This window comes from Micromys minutus (assembly GCF_963924665.1).
Source record: "Micromys minutus genome assembly, chromosome: 9".
Classification (NCBI taxonomy): Eukaryota; Metazoa; Chordata; class Mammalia; order Rodentia; family Muridae; genus Micromys; species Micromys minutus.
In genome coordinates this window covers 24,275,048-24,288,594 of record NC_137978.1, presented here as the reverse complement: position 1 = coordinate 24,288,594, position 13,547 = coordinate 24,275,048, and the positions used below count along the sequence as shown (strand labels likewise).

At 44.6% G+C, this 13,547-nt stretch overlaps 1 protein-coding gene across 4 annotated transcripts in view; it reads right to left on the bottom strand.

Moving 5' to 3' along the window:
- The window catches only part of DAB1 (DAB adaptor protein 1), a gene marked incomplete at both ends in the record, with an annotated part of 238,912 nt that overhangs the window by 40,341 nt on the left and 185,024 nt on the right, over nucleotides 1–13,547 (bottom strand). For 2 of the 4 annotated variants that reach the window (XM_080921819.1, XM_080921821.1), the window contains 5 exons: nucleotides 2,411–2,470; nucleotides 8,998–9,063; nucleotides 10,531–10,569; nucleotides 11,062–11,181; nucleotides 11,800–11,931. In XM_080921819.1, coding sequence (XP_080777945.1) covers nucleotides 2,411–2,470; nucleotides 8,998–9,063; nucleotides 10,531–10,569; nucleotides 11,062–11,181; nucleotides 11,800–11,931 — 417 coding nt within the window. The remainder of the gene's footprint in view (nucleotides 1–2,410; nucleotides 2,471–8,997; nucleotides 9,064–10,530; nucleotides 10,570–11,061; nucleotides 11,182–11,799; nucleotides 11,932–13,547) is intronic. The other 2 variants (XM_080921820.1, XM_080921822.1) reach the window with 1 other exon arrangement.

The following is a 13,547-nucleotide window of genomic DNA, read 5'->3' as shown; positions in this document are numbered from 1 at the left end:
CTAAATTTTAGGCAGGGTGCTGGGTTCCTGAACTACAACAGCTGTAAGTGCACTGAATGCTTTTGGGGCACACAAAAGCCAGGGGCTCATGTAGAGAAATCAAGAAAAAAAACACCACCCACTGTTAGCATTGCAAAGGGAAGCACAAAAGCCAGCAGAAAGGAGGTATCTCTGTTTGAGGTAAAGAAAGCTTCCCAAGGGAGGCATACACTCAATTTGAGAAGTTGACCATCCCCAGATTGGTCAAAACTGTCAGCTCAAGCATTGTTTATTACAACAATACAGAAATGCCCTAATGCAATATAATTTACATCCTCTGTTAAGGACTTTCTTAAGATGTTTTTCAATCTTCCAAAGATAAAAGGGATGGAGTACCTCTTTTATTTATTTATTTTAAACAGATGGGGCCTCTTAAGAGACCAAGGTTACTCAGAGACCCCCAGAAAGAGCCAGCCTGGACAGCTATGTCCAGCCCTTTGACTTGCAGATTACATTAACCCTTTGTAGCTGATGATCAATTTCCCAAAGGAAACCTTCAGGTAGATTCTCTCACCTGGGCTTTGTGTAGACCTAGAGGCAACCAGGGAGGACCTTAGAGTGAGGAGCCATGCCAGCCTCTTGTTTCCCTGTGGGACATGTGTAGTGGTAGCCCCACAGCTCCCTGTCACCTACCTAATGTGCATAAGCAGGGTTCCCTCTGCTTTCTATCTCTGTGAGGACAGCAGACAAATGGGACAGCCTGGTAATTACATTAAGGGTTCTCAAAGCAGAGAGCTGCCCTCTAAAAAGAACACATGATCAAAGAGGCGGGGCTTTATGCCAAAGCTTGTAGGGCACTGAGACAGCAAGGCAGAGGGACCAAAGGGAATTCATGCTTCTCTGTGAGATTGACATAAATGAGACTAACATTCCAAGACACACACTACCTTTCCTTCAAGTCTTGAAGTAGATGAAAAGCCTTGGCCCTAGGGTTGTAGAAATTCTACCAAAGCTTGTAGGATGGGCAGGAGCAGGAAAGTCTGCTTATAAATCTGTAAGCTACAGCCTGAGCTTCATGCCTCCTGCTTCTCTCTTGCCTTTGAAATGTGGAGATTTGTTACCTCACTGGGTTAGTCTAGGAATTGGGAAACACAATTGAGCACCAACGCAATCCATTCAGGCGTTCATGCCTCTCAGGCAAAACTTCTTGTGTCTTTAGGTAACAACCTTTTAGGGGCACTGGTAAACAGGGAATCCCTTTAAGTAGAAGACCCAGGACTTCTTGTAGATTTCTTCTTTAAGATAGAATCAATTGTCTTTCAGCAAATATTTCCGTGCTTGCTGCCAGCTTGGCATCCAGCTGCCAGGGCTTACTTCTGGTAATACAAGAACCCCAGGAGACTAACGGAGGTGTTGAGAAAGACATACTATTCATAAAGGAATAAGCGCTAACAGGGCCACAAAAATAGGGGTGATCAGAGCAGGAACCCCAAATCTCCCTGATAACTGGATGAAGGAATATCAGGTAGCAGACAGAGCAGGAAGAAGGCAGGGTCTGGAAAGCTCGACCAGAAGAGGCATAAGAAACTAGTGAGCCAGTGGAGCCCTTTAGACAGCCTGTCTGCCAGGCTAAGAGGCTTAAGTTTTTTTCCCCTTGGAGCTATTAAGCATGGAGAGGGTGTGACCAGAGTGGCTAATAAAATCAGAAAAACTAGGGCAGCAAATAGAGCGAGTTTCTTCGCATATCTAAGCCTGTCAGGGGCAAGTGAGTCAATCCCAGCACAAACTGAACTGAAGGAAACTATAATAAGGGATGAACCAATTGAAGCCCAAAGAGCAGACCGGTCCTCAGGGCTGCCAGCATTAGGAATACGAGGCTGCTTTCCATGCCAGGGTAGAGCTCAGTTTTCCTTTCTGGCTTAGATGCCTAAAGACCCTCCAGCAGATGGGGTCCAGATACATGTCCTTACCATGGCCCCACCCACCTGCTAGTTCCTCTGATAGCCTGTTATACAGGACCTTTTCTGTAGGTCCCTGCTAATGGTATGAGTCTTTACATACCTCAAAGGCTCCAACCAACCCTTTCTTTGTTCCTTTGAAATGTTCCAACCATTTTCAGTAGGAAAAAAAACCCAATGTCACCCTATACTTTTCCATATACTATAAAGCTGCAGTTGGAGACCTTTATCCTGGAACACTTGGGACCTTGAGCCCCTCAGCAGAGCTGCTTGTGTCATCACACCCCATCACTTTCCACTCACAGCAACAAGAGGAACAGACCTCATTGGTCCCCTGCTCATTTGTACCATTCTGCCCTCATGTCTCTGCTCCTGTATCCATTAGAAGCCATATATGAGGCTAAGACTGGAAAAGAGGCCCCCACCAGGTACAGCCTCTGTGTGAATCTGGCCACCAAGGCACATGTACTTACACTTATAGGTTGACTTTTTGGCACATCATAAACACCTTCCTTCTTTTGGCTGGTGGGAACCTAGAGAGAAATCAAATTCAACAGTCAAAACACTGGGGTTCCACTTTCCTTCTTTTTCTCTACATAGCCCTGGATGGCCTAGATCTTGCTCTGTAAGCCAGGCTGGCCTTGAATTCATAGATTTCCCCACCTCTGCCTCTCAAGTGGTGAGAATAAAGGTTTGTGCCAACATATCTGGCTTGGAATTCTACTTTCAACGCTGGTAAGTCATGTTTGCAAGTTTGACTGTCCATGAGATGGTCCCTAAGACAGATCCAGCACCCATCCATCCCCAAGGGGTGTTGTTAGCCGTGAAAGCCTCAAGCCAAGCTCATTCCCTAGAGAGAATTCTATCAGGACAGGGGTAACCATCTTATAATACATTTCTGCTCTCGAGGTTTCCTTGGAATCAAAGAACAGCTATAGAGACCTCAAGCACCACATGGCGGGAATTCAAAAACAGAACAGACCCAACAACAAAAACCCAACTTCATTTGATTAATCGTACAGGAGGTTGAGATGTTATGATTTTCCCTGATGTAAACCACAAACAGTTTGCTGTTGAGCATATATGTCTCTGTGCTTCTTTCCCCTGCCCATGAATCTGGCTTCCTGGGGCTACTTAATGCCTCCAACACCCTGAGGGAACATTTGCTGCTCCCAAGAGGCCTGACCAACAATGTAATCACTCAGGTTATGTTAAGGAGCAGAATCAGAAACTGGGTATTAGATAATTAAGAACTACGGAGCCCCAGAATTCTGCAATATGGTAGGGGGAGAACTTCCTTTGTCACACACAATCATATACATATGTATACGAACACATTTTGTGATATTAATAGTGTTGAATACTTCTCTAATGTGTCAATCAAAGGCTCTGCACTGAAACATTCCAGATTGGAAGCACTCATTAACTGCTCCTCCCACCCCCGACTGCCACAGCTTTGCTCTCCTCTGCAGAGACCAAGCAGCAGTGGATGTATAATGTCCTGACAGTGGGACTGTCTTTCCAGCAGGTGGGATGCTCCTCGGGAACAGATAGAGTATGTCACAACCAGAAGGCCTGCTATGAATACCCGCTGGGGAAATCTTCCATGGCAGGGTAGGAGATACTGAAAAAAAAAGAAGTGCATGCCAAGCAAGGAGCAGCCATACATTCCGTCCCTGAGAGTAAGAACCTGAGCTGACATGTTGAATTCTTCCATTTTTACCCTTATTTAACTTAAACTCCTGACGCCAACCCTACCCTCAAACTATAGAAAGTGAGGCTCAAGAGATGTGGACTTTGCCCCAAACTTTAGATCTGGTGGTGTGCAAACCCAGATCTTTCTGGCTACAAAAATAAGACTTGTAGTCTTAATAACTAGATAATATGGCACTAGGCAAACTCGTGGAGCTGGCAGGGTGGCAAACATTTCATTTTCCTGTAGACATCATCTCTTTGATGTAGAGGAGGAGGATCAGGCCAAGAGGGTCCAGCAGTCAGGGATTGGGGTGGCCAGGTGCTGCACCTCAGGCAGTTTGCAGTTTATTGCTACACTGTTCAGGCAGCTGCTTCAGGCACATTCTTCTTTATAAAACATCATGCCCTGCAATTCCCAAAGGCCCATGCGCATCCTTGCAGAAAACCCGAACTATGAGGAAGCACGGCCAGGCAGAAGATGCCCTTCCCTAAGCCCAGTTTGCAGGTATCCAATGAAGAATGTAATTTCTTTGGTCCTGATAACTGGGCCCCATTTAGAAGAAATCCTCCCCGAATGTCTACAGAGTCCTTGTTAACGAGGGCCAATAAATTACTAGCCCTCACTTTTGTTTGCAGCGGCCCATCCTTTCCTGCGCAGAGGAGGAGTGTTCTGTTGCCCCTAATTCACTGCTCACCACGGCCACTTAGCACAGTTGAACCGAGGCTGCTTCTCAATTATCCCCGCAAATGCAGAACAAGCCATGCGGCGGAGAAACCCAAACTGTGCATAATTGAAAACACTTTTCCACCGGGCTCTCCCATGGGGGGAGATATCAATCTGCTTGTTTGTCCTTTAAGATTGATCTCAGCCAGAACATCTCACCAGTCCTGCCCCCCTCTACAGAGCCTCTTTTGGAGGTTTTTGATGGTTTCTTTTGTTTTCCCTGCTCAGGTACACCCTTTCATTAAAAAAAAGAAATGTCCCCAACCACCTGTTCTATGCCAGGTTTTGTGCCTTTTCCAGACAGGGAGAATGGAAGATATGACCCGGAGTCAGCAGAGCTCCTTGTGTTGTGATAGATGGAACTAGACACAAGCTACTACTGCAGAGTGTGAAACAGACTTTTTCTATTCATAGGAGCTACGATAGCACTCACTGTCTGTGTCTCTAGGACCACAGCAGGGTAAGCTTGCTTAGCACCAGGTGCATACTTGGTAATCCTTGGGCTTTTGCATTTAAACACCAGGCAAATCCTTGACTCATTCACTGCTGAGGGCTAAGGTCTGGCTCTGCACAGGTGATCTGTTCCCACCCACTGCAGTACACAGCAGTGATGTCCAGTGCTAAAACATTTAGATGAAGCGGTGGAAATCTGGTCCCTAACCAGGGCTTGGCTCTAGAGTGGGTGACTTAGAGGAGACACGTTGCTCAACTTGAGCCTGTTTCCTCAACTGGTTGACGTGAGCATGCAGGAGGTTATCTATAAACTTCTTGAGGACAGGGACCACACAATGGTCACTGTGACTTTCCCGGGTGCCCAGCAGATACTTAAGTGCCCACAAATACATTTCTCAATGAACAAGTTAAATAGACTATTTCACCAGGAGTGATACACAAAGAGGGTATATTCGGGTCAGCAGTGTGGTAATTATGTGTGGAGAGGACACTCAGGGCTGTGTTGGGTGACACAGGGCTAGCGTTACTTTTTTAAATTGGCACTTAACACATAGGGAGATTAACAATAAATTCTGAACAAATGAAGTAAAAAATACCCACTTGGAAAGTGGGGGACCTCGCTTATGGACCGAAATTAGAGCCCCTGGTATTGGCACTGAGAGTCCCTTATGTTGAAAATGACAGCCTCGGTTTTTCTTCTCAGCTCACCAAGTAACAGAAAGGTCACCAGTAGGTCACATATAAAATTGCCCTATGGTGTTTTAAAGAGAACTGATGTTTCCTGAGGCATGTGACACAAGAGGCAATTACGATTATTAACATAGTTGGGGACGTATTGCACTCCTTGGAAAGATGTCTCAATTGCCCCAGAGCCTCTTCATCTCATGTTGGGCACATTGGCAAAGAAAGGCTTCAGCTTTCTGAGGGACTCTCCCACAAAATGGGCTCGATAAGTAGTTTCTCTGTTAGTACAGAATCATCAAAAGTGGTTCCCGATGATGATGATGATGATGTTGATGGAATCATGATAATGATACAGAAGTAAAAGGAAGGGATGGCTACACAGAAGCTTCCATGAACAGGGCATATCAGGGCATCAGAGTGTGGAGCCCACACTGGACTAGCCCCAGTTCACAGTCCAGGAAGCTGAGAGGCAAAATTTATGAATATCATCTAAAGGCATACAAATCTGAAAGGCTATTTGGCCTCAGGTCTGTGTGCGTGCTTCCTTCTAGAAATAGAGGCCATGATAAAAACGAGATCACCTTGAGCCAAAGTAGTAGAAACAGTAAGATGTATGCAGCAGGATCAGCTATGTAGTAAATGCCAGCACACACACACACACACACACACACACACACACACACACACACACACGCACACATACACACACACACACACATACACACACACACACACACACACACACACACACACACACACACACACACACACACACAACAGGCTTTCTAATGGCATTGCTTTAAAGGCCTGGTAATCTTTAGGCCTCGGGCTTATCTCCTGTTAAGTGCACCGAGCCCAGGTGGATCTGAAATACAGGAGAGGAACATGGCCACAGGCCTTTCCAATAGATGGAATAAAATATTCATTCTCGTAAATGATGCCTTCCTGTTAATGATAGGCAGATGGGAAGATCAAGAGGCCAATGTTATTAAAACAAGTGAGATCTTTAGATAGCTACTTAAAATACACAGGGCCTAATTGGGAAGCCCAGAGCCATGTAACACTGAGCTGAAGAGAGCTGAGAGATAGAGGTGCTTATTATAGAGGTCAGAGAGACCTGCCTTAGAGATCCGATCTCACCTGCTCTGCAACCTCAGAAAGATCCCTGGTGGCCTTAAGCACTGCCCTTGTCTGAAAGGTAGGAAAGTGACTCAAACCATAGTGGGAATTTTGAGAGATGAAAGTTGTATATAACCTCCATGTTTAGGGGCATCAATCTTCACACATGCACCCCATTTCTGAGGTAGCACTTGCTGCCCTGTAGAGCAGAGTCAGCATGATTCTGCAAAGAGAACCCTGTCTTGTGTGGTTGAGCTGCTTCTTGCAAAGCGTGTGTTGCAAACAGCAGGAAAAAGCTTACCCAGAGAGATCTTTGGACCTTATTTACTCATTCTACAGGTGGGTAAACTAAGGCCCAGAGACGGGTAAAACACCTACCATTTAAATCAGTGGCTGGAGCTAACGCTTGCTGCTAAGATCTGGATTCACATATTTATTCATGGCTCCGGGTGCTGCCTCACTACTTCATCCCCATATAAGCACGTTTCAGTCTCGCACTGACGTGTGTTGGGGTGGAGCCCCCTACTTTGGAATTGGAGAAGTAAAGTCTGAAAAATAGTAGGTGTCTTGCCTTCCAACCATGACCCAAAGGTAGATGACAGGAAGCATCAAACTGGACCCCCAGCTCTGCGCCAGCCTAAGGCAGTTCTTTCTGGTACATTATGGCACTTTGCAGTCCCCCAGTGCTACATACTACAAGCTCAGCTGGATTTAAGCGCCCCTCCTATAGAGAAGGTGCTCTCTCCCTGGGATGGCAGGTTAATGTCTCTTTGACCTCAATGCTCAGACACCACAGGATGGGTCAGTGCTTTAGATCTGACTCTGAGGACAACTGCAACTTCTCTTTCTAAAGACAGAAACTCTGTAATTGAAGAATAGATACCTTGCATTTCAAGTAGATGCTCTTTGAGGTCATCCCTGCTCTAGCTCTTATTGGTAGAGGCCCAGTGGGAAGAGTCTGGGGTGGACCCAGGGAGGCATAAATAAACGACTAGTCTGTGAAGCTGGTTTAAACTGAGTTGCTGGGAGAAATTGGGTTTGCTCATTTTGAATTCTACACATTTGAGAGAAACTGAAAATAGGTTTTATTTTGATTTCACAATTAACACACGCCTAAGGCTGAATAATAGAACATACAACCGAGTAAATTAAAACCACTGATTAAATAAATGCATCAAATCACTCCTTCTCCCATAGTATTTATGCTTTAAGTGAAGACTAAGGTTCTCATTAGTGAAAAAATTATCATATTTACTTGGTATGTCACTATACCATGCTACTGGGGCCCAAGGTCCAAACCCTTACATGGAATCCCAGAGGAGACTGGGGCTCAGCCTCCACATGCATCTGCTTTTCAGTCCTGGCTCTAAGTAGCTGTGTAAGCCTGAGGAATGTGTTCTAAACTTTTATCCATTGATGGCCCTCCCTAAGGATTAAAATTGTCATTTGATCACCCAGTTCTAAGAGTTGGATGTGTTTAGAACAATTTTAAGTGTTCTCCACAGTCGTGAGTCACAGAGCTTCCCCTTCAGGATGGCGAAACCCTTCAGCTGCGCTCCCCTTCATCCCAGTCACCCTCCCAATGCTGCTTTCATGTAGAATGTTTTATATAGAATGTTGTCCGGTAATGCATAGGAGGGAAGTTTGGTGTTTGAACAAACTGGATGCATGCATTACATTGAGAGGTGAAAGACCCTTCTGCTTGGTAGATTGCAATTCTACAGTGTGTTATCTCAGTACAGTGGAATGCTTGGGTTTTTTTGCTTACAGTGGTTTGAATAAATATGGCCACCATAGACTCGTGTGTTTGAATGCTTGGCCCTTAGGGAGTGGCGCTATTAGGAGGTGTGGCCTTGCTGAAGTAGCGTTGTTGGAAGAAGTGTGTCATTGTGGAGGTGGGCTTTGAGGTCTCCTATGCTCAGTGTGAGACAGTCTTACTCTGCTGCCTTTACATCAAGAGGTCAAACTCTCACTCGGCTCCATCTCCAGCACCAAGCCAGCCTGCAGACTGCCTTGCTTCCTGACATGATGAACATTGACTGAACTTCTGAAACTGTAAACCAGTCTCAATTAAACATTTTCCATTATAAGAGTTGTCTTGGCTATGGTGCTCCTTCACAGCAACGAAACCCTAACCGAAATAATGCAACTTAAAACACCTATGGTCTGCTCCAGATTTAAACACTATACCCAACTGGCCACTAAAGAGGTCAACAATGACTACAGGAAACTGCTGGGGAACCAACATCATTGTTCCCAAAGGCACCTCCCACTCCTGGATGACCAAGAGACCCTGACTTCTTGAACCTCTCAGTATTGAGCCTGTTGGTATGCTACTAGCATTTGCTGGCAAAAGGTGCAAAGGAAGAAGCAAGAATCTTATACCTGGTAAATGTTTTCTTCTGTTTCAGGATCACGGATCGGTTCATGTCCAGCCTCAAACACAATGTACTAGTGCAGGAGCAGCCAGAGAGGAAAAAGCAGAAGGAAAAAAAGAAAGAAAGACGAGAAAAGCATTTCGAATTTAGATGCAAATCACAGCAAGCATCACAGAAAAAGGCACAAGAGGTGTATCGGAAATGGGGACTGGGGTGAAATGGACCCTGCCAAAGAACACTGCAGAGCTTTGCTGGTTGGCCTGTGCCATGAGGGCACTGGGCAACTGCACGTCCTTCTGGAGAGGTGATGTCTTCATCCAGTGGCATTTTGTCTGCATAGCAGCTGAATGGAATGGTGTTGTGGGGCTATAGCCTTGCAAACTGCACGCTATAGTCCCGTTGCCTTCCTGAGGTCCCAGGCTATTGTTCAAGAGCTCAGAAGCCCCAACCTCCATGATCCCCTAAACAGAATCTTATCAGTATAGAATAGTGAACTTTGACTTTTTCTGTGTACACTGCAGACATTAAAGGGCTAAGTGTTTGCAAAAGGCCACCATTCTCATCCTCCCTGAGCCCAGTAAGCAGTGGTGGAAGCTCCCGCTATAAGTTCTTTCTCTTCATCCCTCAAAAGTAGAGGTGTGTTGAGTAATGTATTTCTATATTGTGTTTACCATAGATGTGCTTGATACTTCTACTTTGAGACATTATCTATGCATGTATCTATTTATCATCTTATTTCCAGCATAGCCTTAGTAGCTGTTGCTATGAATGTATGCATACGTAGGAAAGACATAAACCATGCCCGAGTATCATGGTTAGAAATACAAGTTGAAGGTTTGCTTTTAGGTTCATTAAGTCGAGTGTGAAATTTGTTGCACTTTTTCTCCTTAGAAGTAAGCACAGGAGAGAGTGGGTAAAAACCACTTCTTCCTTTCTTTCTGAATCTTTTTATAGACCTTGGACTTGACCTCAAGAGGTCCGCTGTGCTGTGGACCTTGACGAGAGTGCAGAGGAAGCCCTGTACGGAGGTGTCTGAGGATTTGCTCATTTTATAGCAGCTTTGTGCCCTGAGCCAAATAATCAGAGGGTTAGCCTACATCATCGGGGCTTCAAAAATATCCTCACAGCCTTGCTAAAGCTCAAAAACCGTTCATTAGGTTTGCGCTCAAATGTCATGCAAATGTCAGCCCCTCAACCCTAATTCTTAGCTTATAGATTCTACTTCATTATCCATCTTGTCTCTAAGAAAGTTACAACAGTCGAGAGACCACTGAAAAACATTTATTTCTAGGATCAAACTTTCCAGATATTGGAGGGGTCTGAGGCAGGGGTATGAAGAAGGAAGTGGATCTCTAGATCTCCCATCGCGGCTGCTGGCTTCTTAGTGTGGAAAATGTCTCTCCCTGCAGAGGCTGGCAACCCTGGCCTTCAGAAATCATCTTAATTCTTCTGCAGGTTCTGCATTCAACAGAATGCTCAAGTTTCAGTCAAAAGGGCCTTCACAGCTGCATGCAAAACCCTAACGTGGTTCAGAAATTACCTGGTACACGGGATCTTCAACATCCTCTTCCAAAATGGTCTATCCCAGCGAGGGAAGGGAGGGTGAAAGCAAAGGATGCAAAGGAAGAGAAGTGAGATTATCTTCAGATGCTACAGCACAGTAGAGAGCCAGCATTGATTAGGATAGGAGAGGAGGCCATTAATGCAGAAAATACACAAAGAAACTCCAAATCCTGCAGCTCTCTCCCCACCCACTCCTGGCATTAACAACAGGAAACCCAGCAAAGCTGCTCTGGGCCTTTCCTCTTCCTCTCCTGAAATCTTCCCCTGGATTAAAGAGTTCCCTTTCTCTAACCTATCTAGAGTCTCAGAAACAAACAAACAAACAAACAAAACAAAAAGGATCACTTCTAACGGCTTGGTGTGGGTGTCTGTAATCTACACAGGAACCTTTCATCTCTGTTTACTGCTGCTCAGCACCAGGAGGAGTCAGCTTGGAAACTGAGGAGTTTCCCATCTGTTTATTGTGGGCCCCATCTTCTGCAGCACTGGGAGAAAGGTATAGAAATACCTGGTACACGGCTTGTTCACACTGCTTATCCTTTTGTGCCTTTTTTTCCAGTTCTTCTCTTTGCTTCAGCTCATAGATGAGTTGGAAGAGATCTCTCAAGTCCAGGATAACAGGCTCAGCCTGGAGTGAAGGGTGGTGGCGCACATTAACCAAGAGGACTGCTGAACCACTGCTACTAATTTCTGTCTCTGGCTCCAACCCGAAGCCCTTCCTTTTTCTATTAAACTGAAAGCATTCCATTCTTAATTAATTCTACCTTGTTTATATTGGTTTAGCAAATTGCTTCTAGGCTAAAGTTCATTTCTTCAACTAATTATATTTGCAAGTTCATAATAATCATAAGCATAAAAAGCATTGCTTTTATTTATTAGTGATTTGGAATACAATAAAATTAGGGCAGGCCATATGCAAAACAGCTATTTGTTTTCTCCTATTTTCTTTTTAAATGAAGCTATGAACACAAGAAAACTTATTTGTATACATGTCTCTATCTAGCTTAATCAGAAAGGGAAAATAATTAGTCATTAGGAAATACCCATTAGGATTAAAAAAAAAACTGAATGGGCAGGGCCACGTTTCTTTGCTATAAGGCTGTATATCTTTCCTACGTGTGATTCTGCACATCAGCTCACAGTGGTGGTACATCACTTGGTTAGGCTGGGTCTTGGAAAATCAACAGTGTTGGCTCTTTCCTGGACAATTACAAGGATAACACCTGTATTGGACAGGAATACTTACCGCCTGGGCGGTTTTGATGGCCACAAATCTGTGATTCCCTTCCTTCCCACAAACGTATCCAAAAGCCCGGTGATCTGTGATGTCCTTCGCGATGTAGGAAATTTCATGAACAGCATGGTGATGCTGAAGGGCCTGGGGACACACAAAAGGATGAGTATGTTTCAGAGAACATACCCCCTCGAGCTGTTGATCAATAAGAGATGTGTTTCTGCCACATGTGAAAGGCCCAAGGGGCTTTGGGAAAGCTGTCTGATACAGATGGAAGGAAAAAGAGCTATGCCTGCCCTTGAGAAAGGGAGGTCTCCCTCCATGGTCTCACTGCTGTGACCAGAGATAAACCAGGACTGTTCATATGGAAGTGAGCATCTGCAGAGGTGACTGCCAAAGCCTCCCAGTCGAAATCAGCCCACATGCTTCTGCCTGCAACCTTCACAGCACAGCTCGGTCCAATCTGTCTCAAGAGTGAATGCACTTGTTCTCGGGCCTTTGCCTACAAAGGAGGGGCTGTCCCTTGAAAAACTCCAGGGAGTGCTGTGAACGGCACAGTATTCTAGTTTTGCGTGATTACTGAGTTTTCCCAGTAGTTGTTGAAAACTCTGTGTTGAGGAATGAGTAACTTTCTCTTTTGCAAAGTCACCATTTTGGGCAGAGGTTGGGGTGCACGCATATGCCAACGTGCACACACATGCCAACGTGCACACACACACTTTCATCGGGAGTCCCTCTGTCTGCAATGTCCGATTTCATCACCATTTTAAAATTCTCTTTTAATGGCCACATGGAACAACAGCGTGTCTGTTAAGCAGCCCCTGAACAGAGCTAGCCTTCCTTCTCCTTGAAGGAATATTCCCTTAAAATTCATGATGGATTTCTCTCACTCGGATGGTCATGGATGATAAATTGGTCTGACTTCTGGACCACTGTACACACTAGACCCTATCTTCCTGAACTCTGCCATCTCCAAGCCTTGCCCTAAGCTCCACCCATCTTGGTGAACTGAGGAAACCTGGTTTGTGCTCAGTAGTTTGAAATCAGCCTTTCTGCTTTTGTTATTATTCAAGCTATGGAAGAACCAACGTGTCCCATCCTATTAGGACATGGACAGGCATCTTTTGGGTATTTTCCTGTAACAATCCCCTATATCATATCAATTAATATTCTATAAAGACTTGTAGATACAAAGAGATGCTTGCAGTCAGTTCAGAATCCTTACAAAGAGCATTTTCTTTACATAAAGAAGCTTGGGTTCTATTCCTTGTACCAATGCAAACCACCCACCAGTCCTTTCTGCACCACAGTTTCTTACTAGAAAAACCACACAAAACGATCTCAGTTCAAAAGCCATGGCTCTATGCAGATTAATAAAGGCAATTAAAAAGGCAAACTTCAAAAACCTAAAAGGATTTCAAGTACTATATTGAGCAGATATAGGGAGAAAAGACATTCTTGTCTTGTTCCTCATTTATTTGAAAATGCTTTGAGTTCATTCCCTTTAGAATGATGCTGGCTATGGGCGTGTTGTTAAAGGATATACATTCATAATTATCCCTAATATACCTGTGTATGCAAATGTTTAATTAGAATTACATCTGCTTATTGTTGCCATTTTCCCTAGCTTAACTTTTGAGTAACTTTCAAATAGTCCAACAAGAAAAAGGAATGTGTTTTATGGTGCACAAAAATTTTTCCTATTCCTGAATACCAGGAAGGAGGGAAAAACAAAGATAGCACAGGCAGCTTTTTTATGA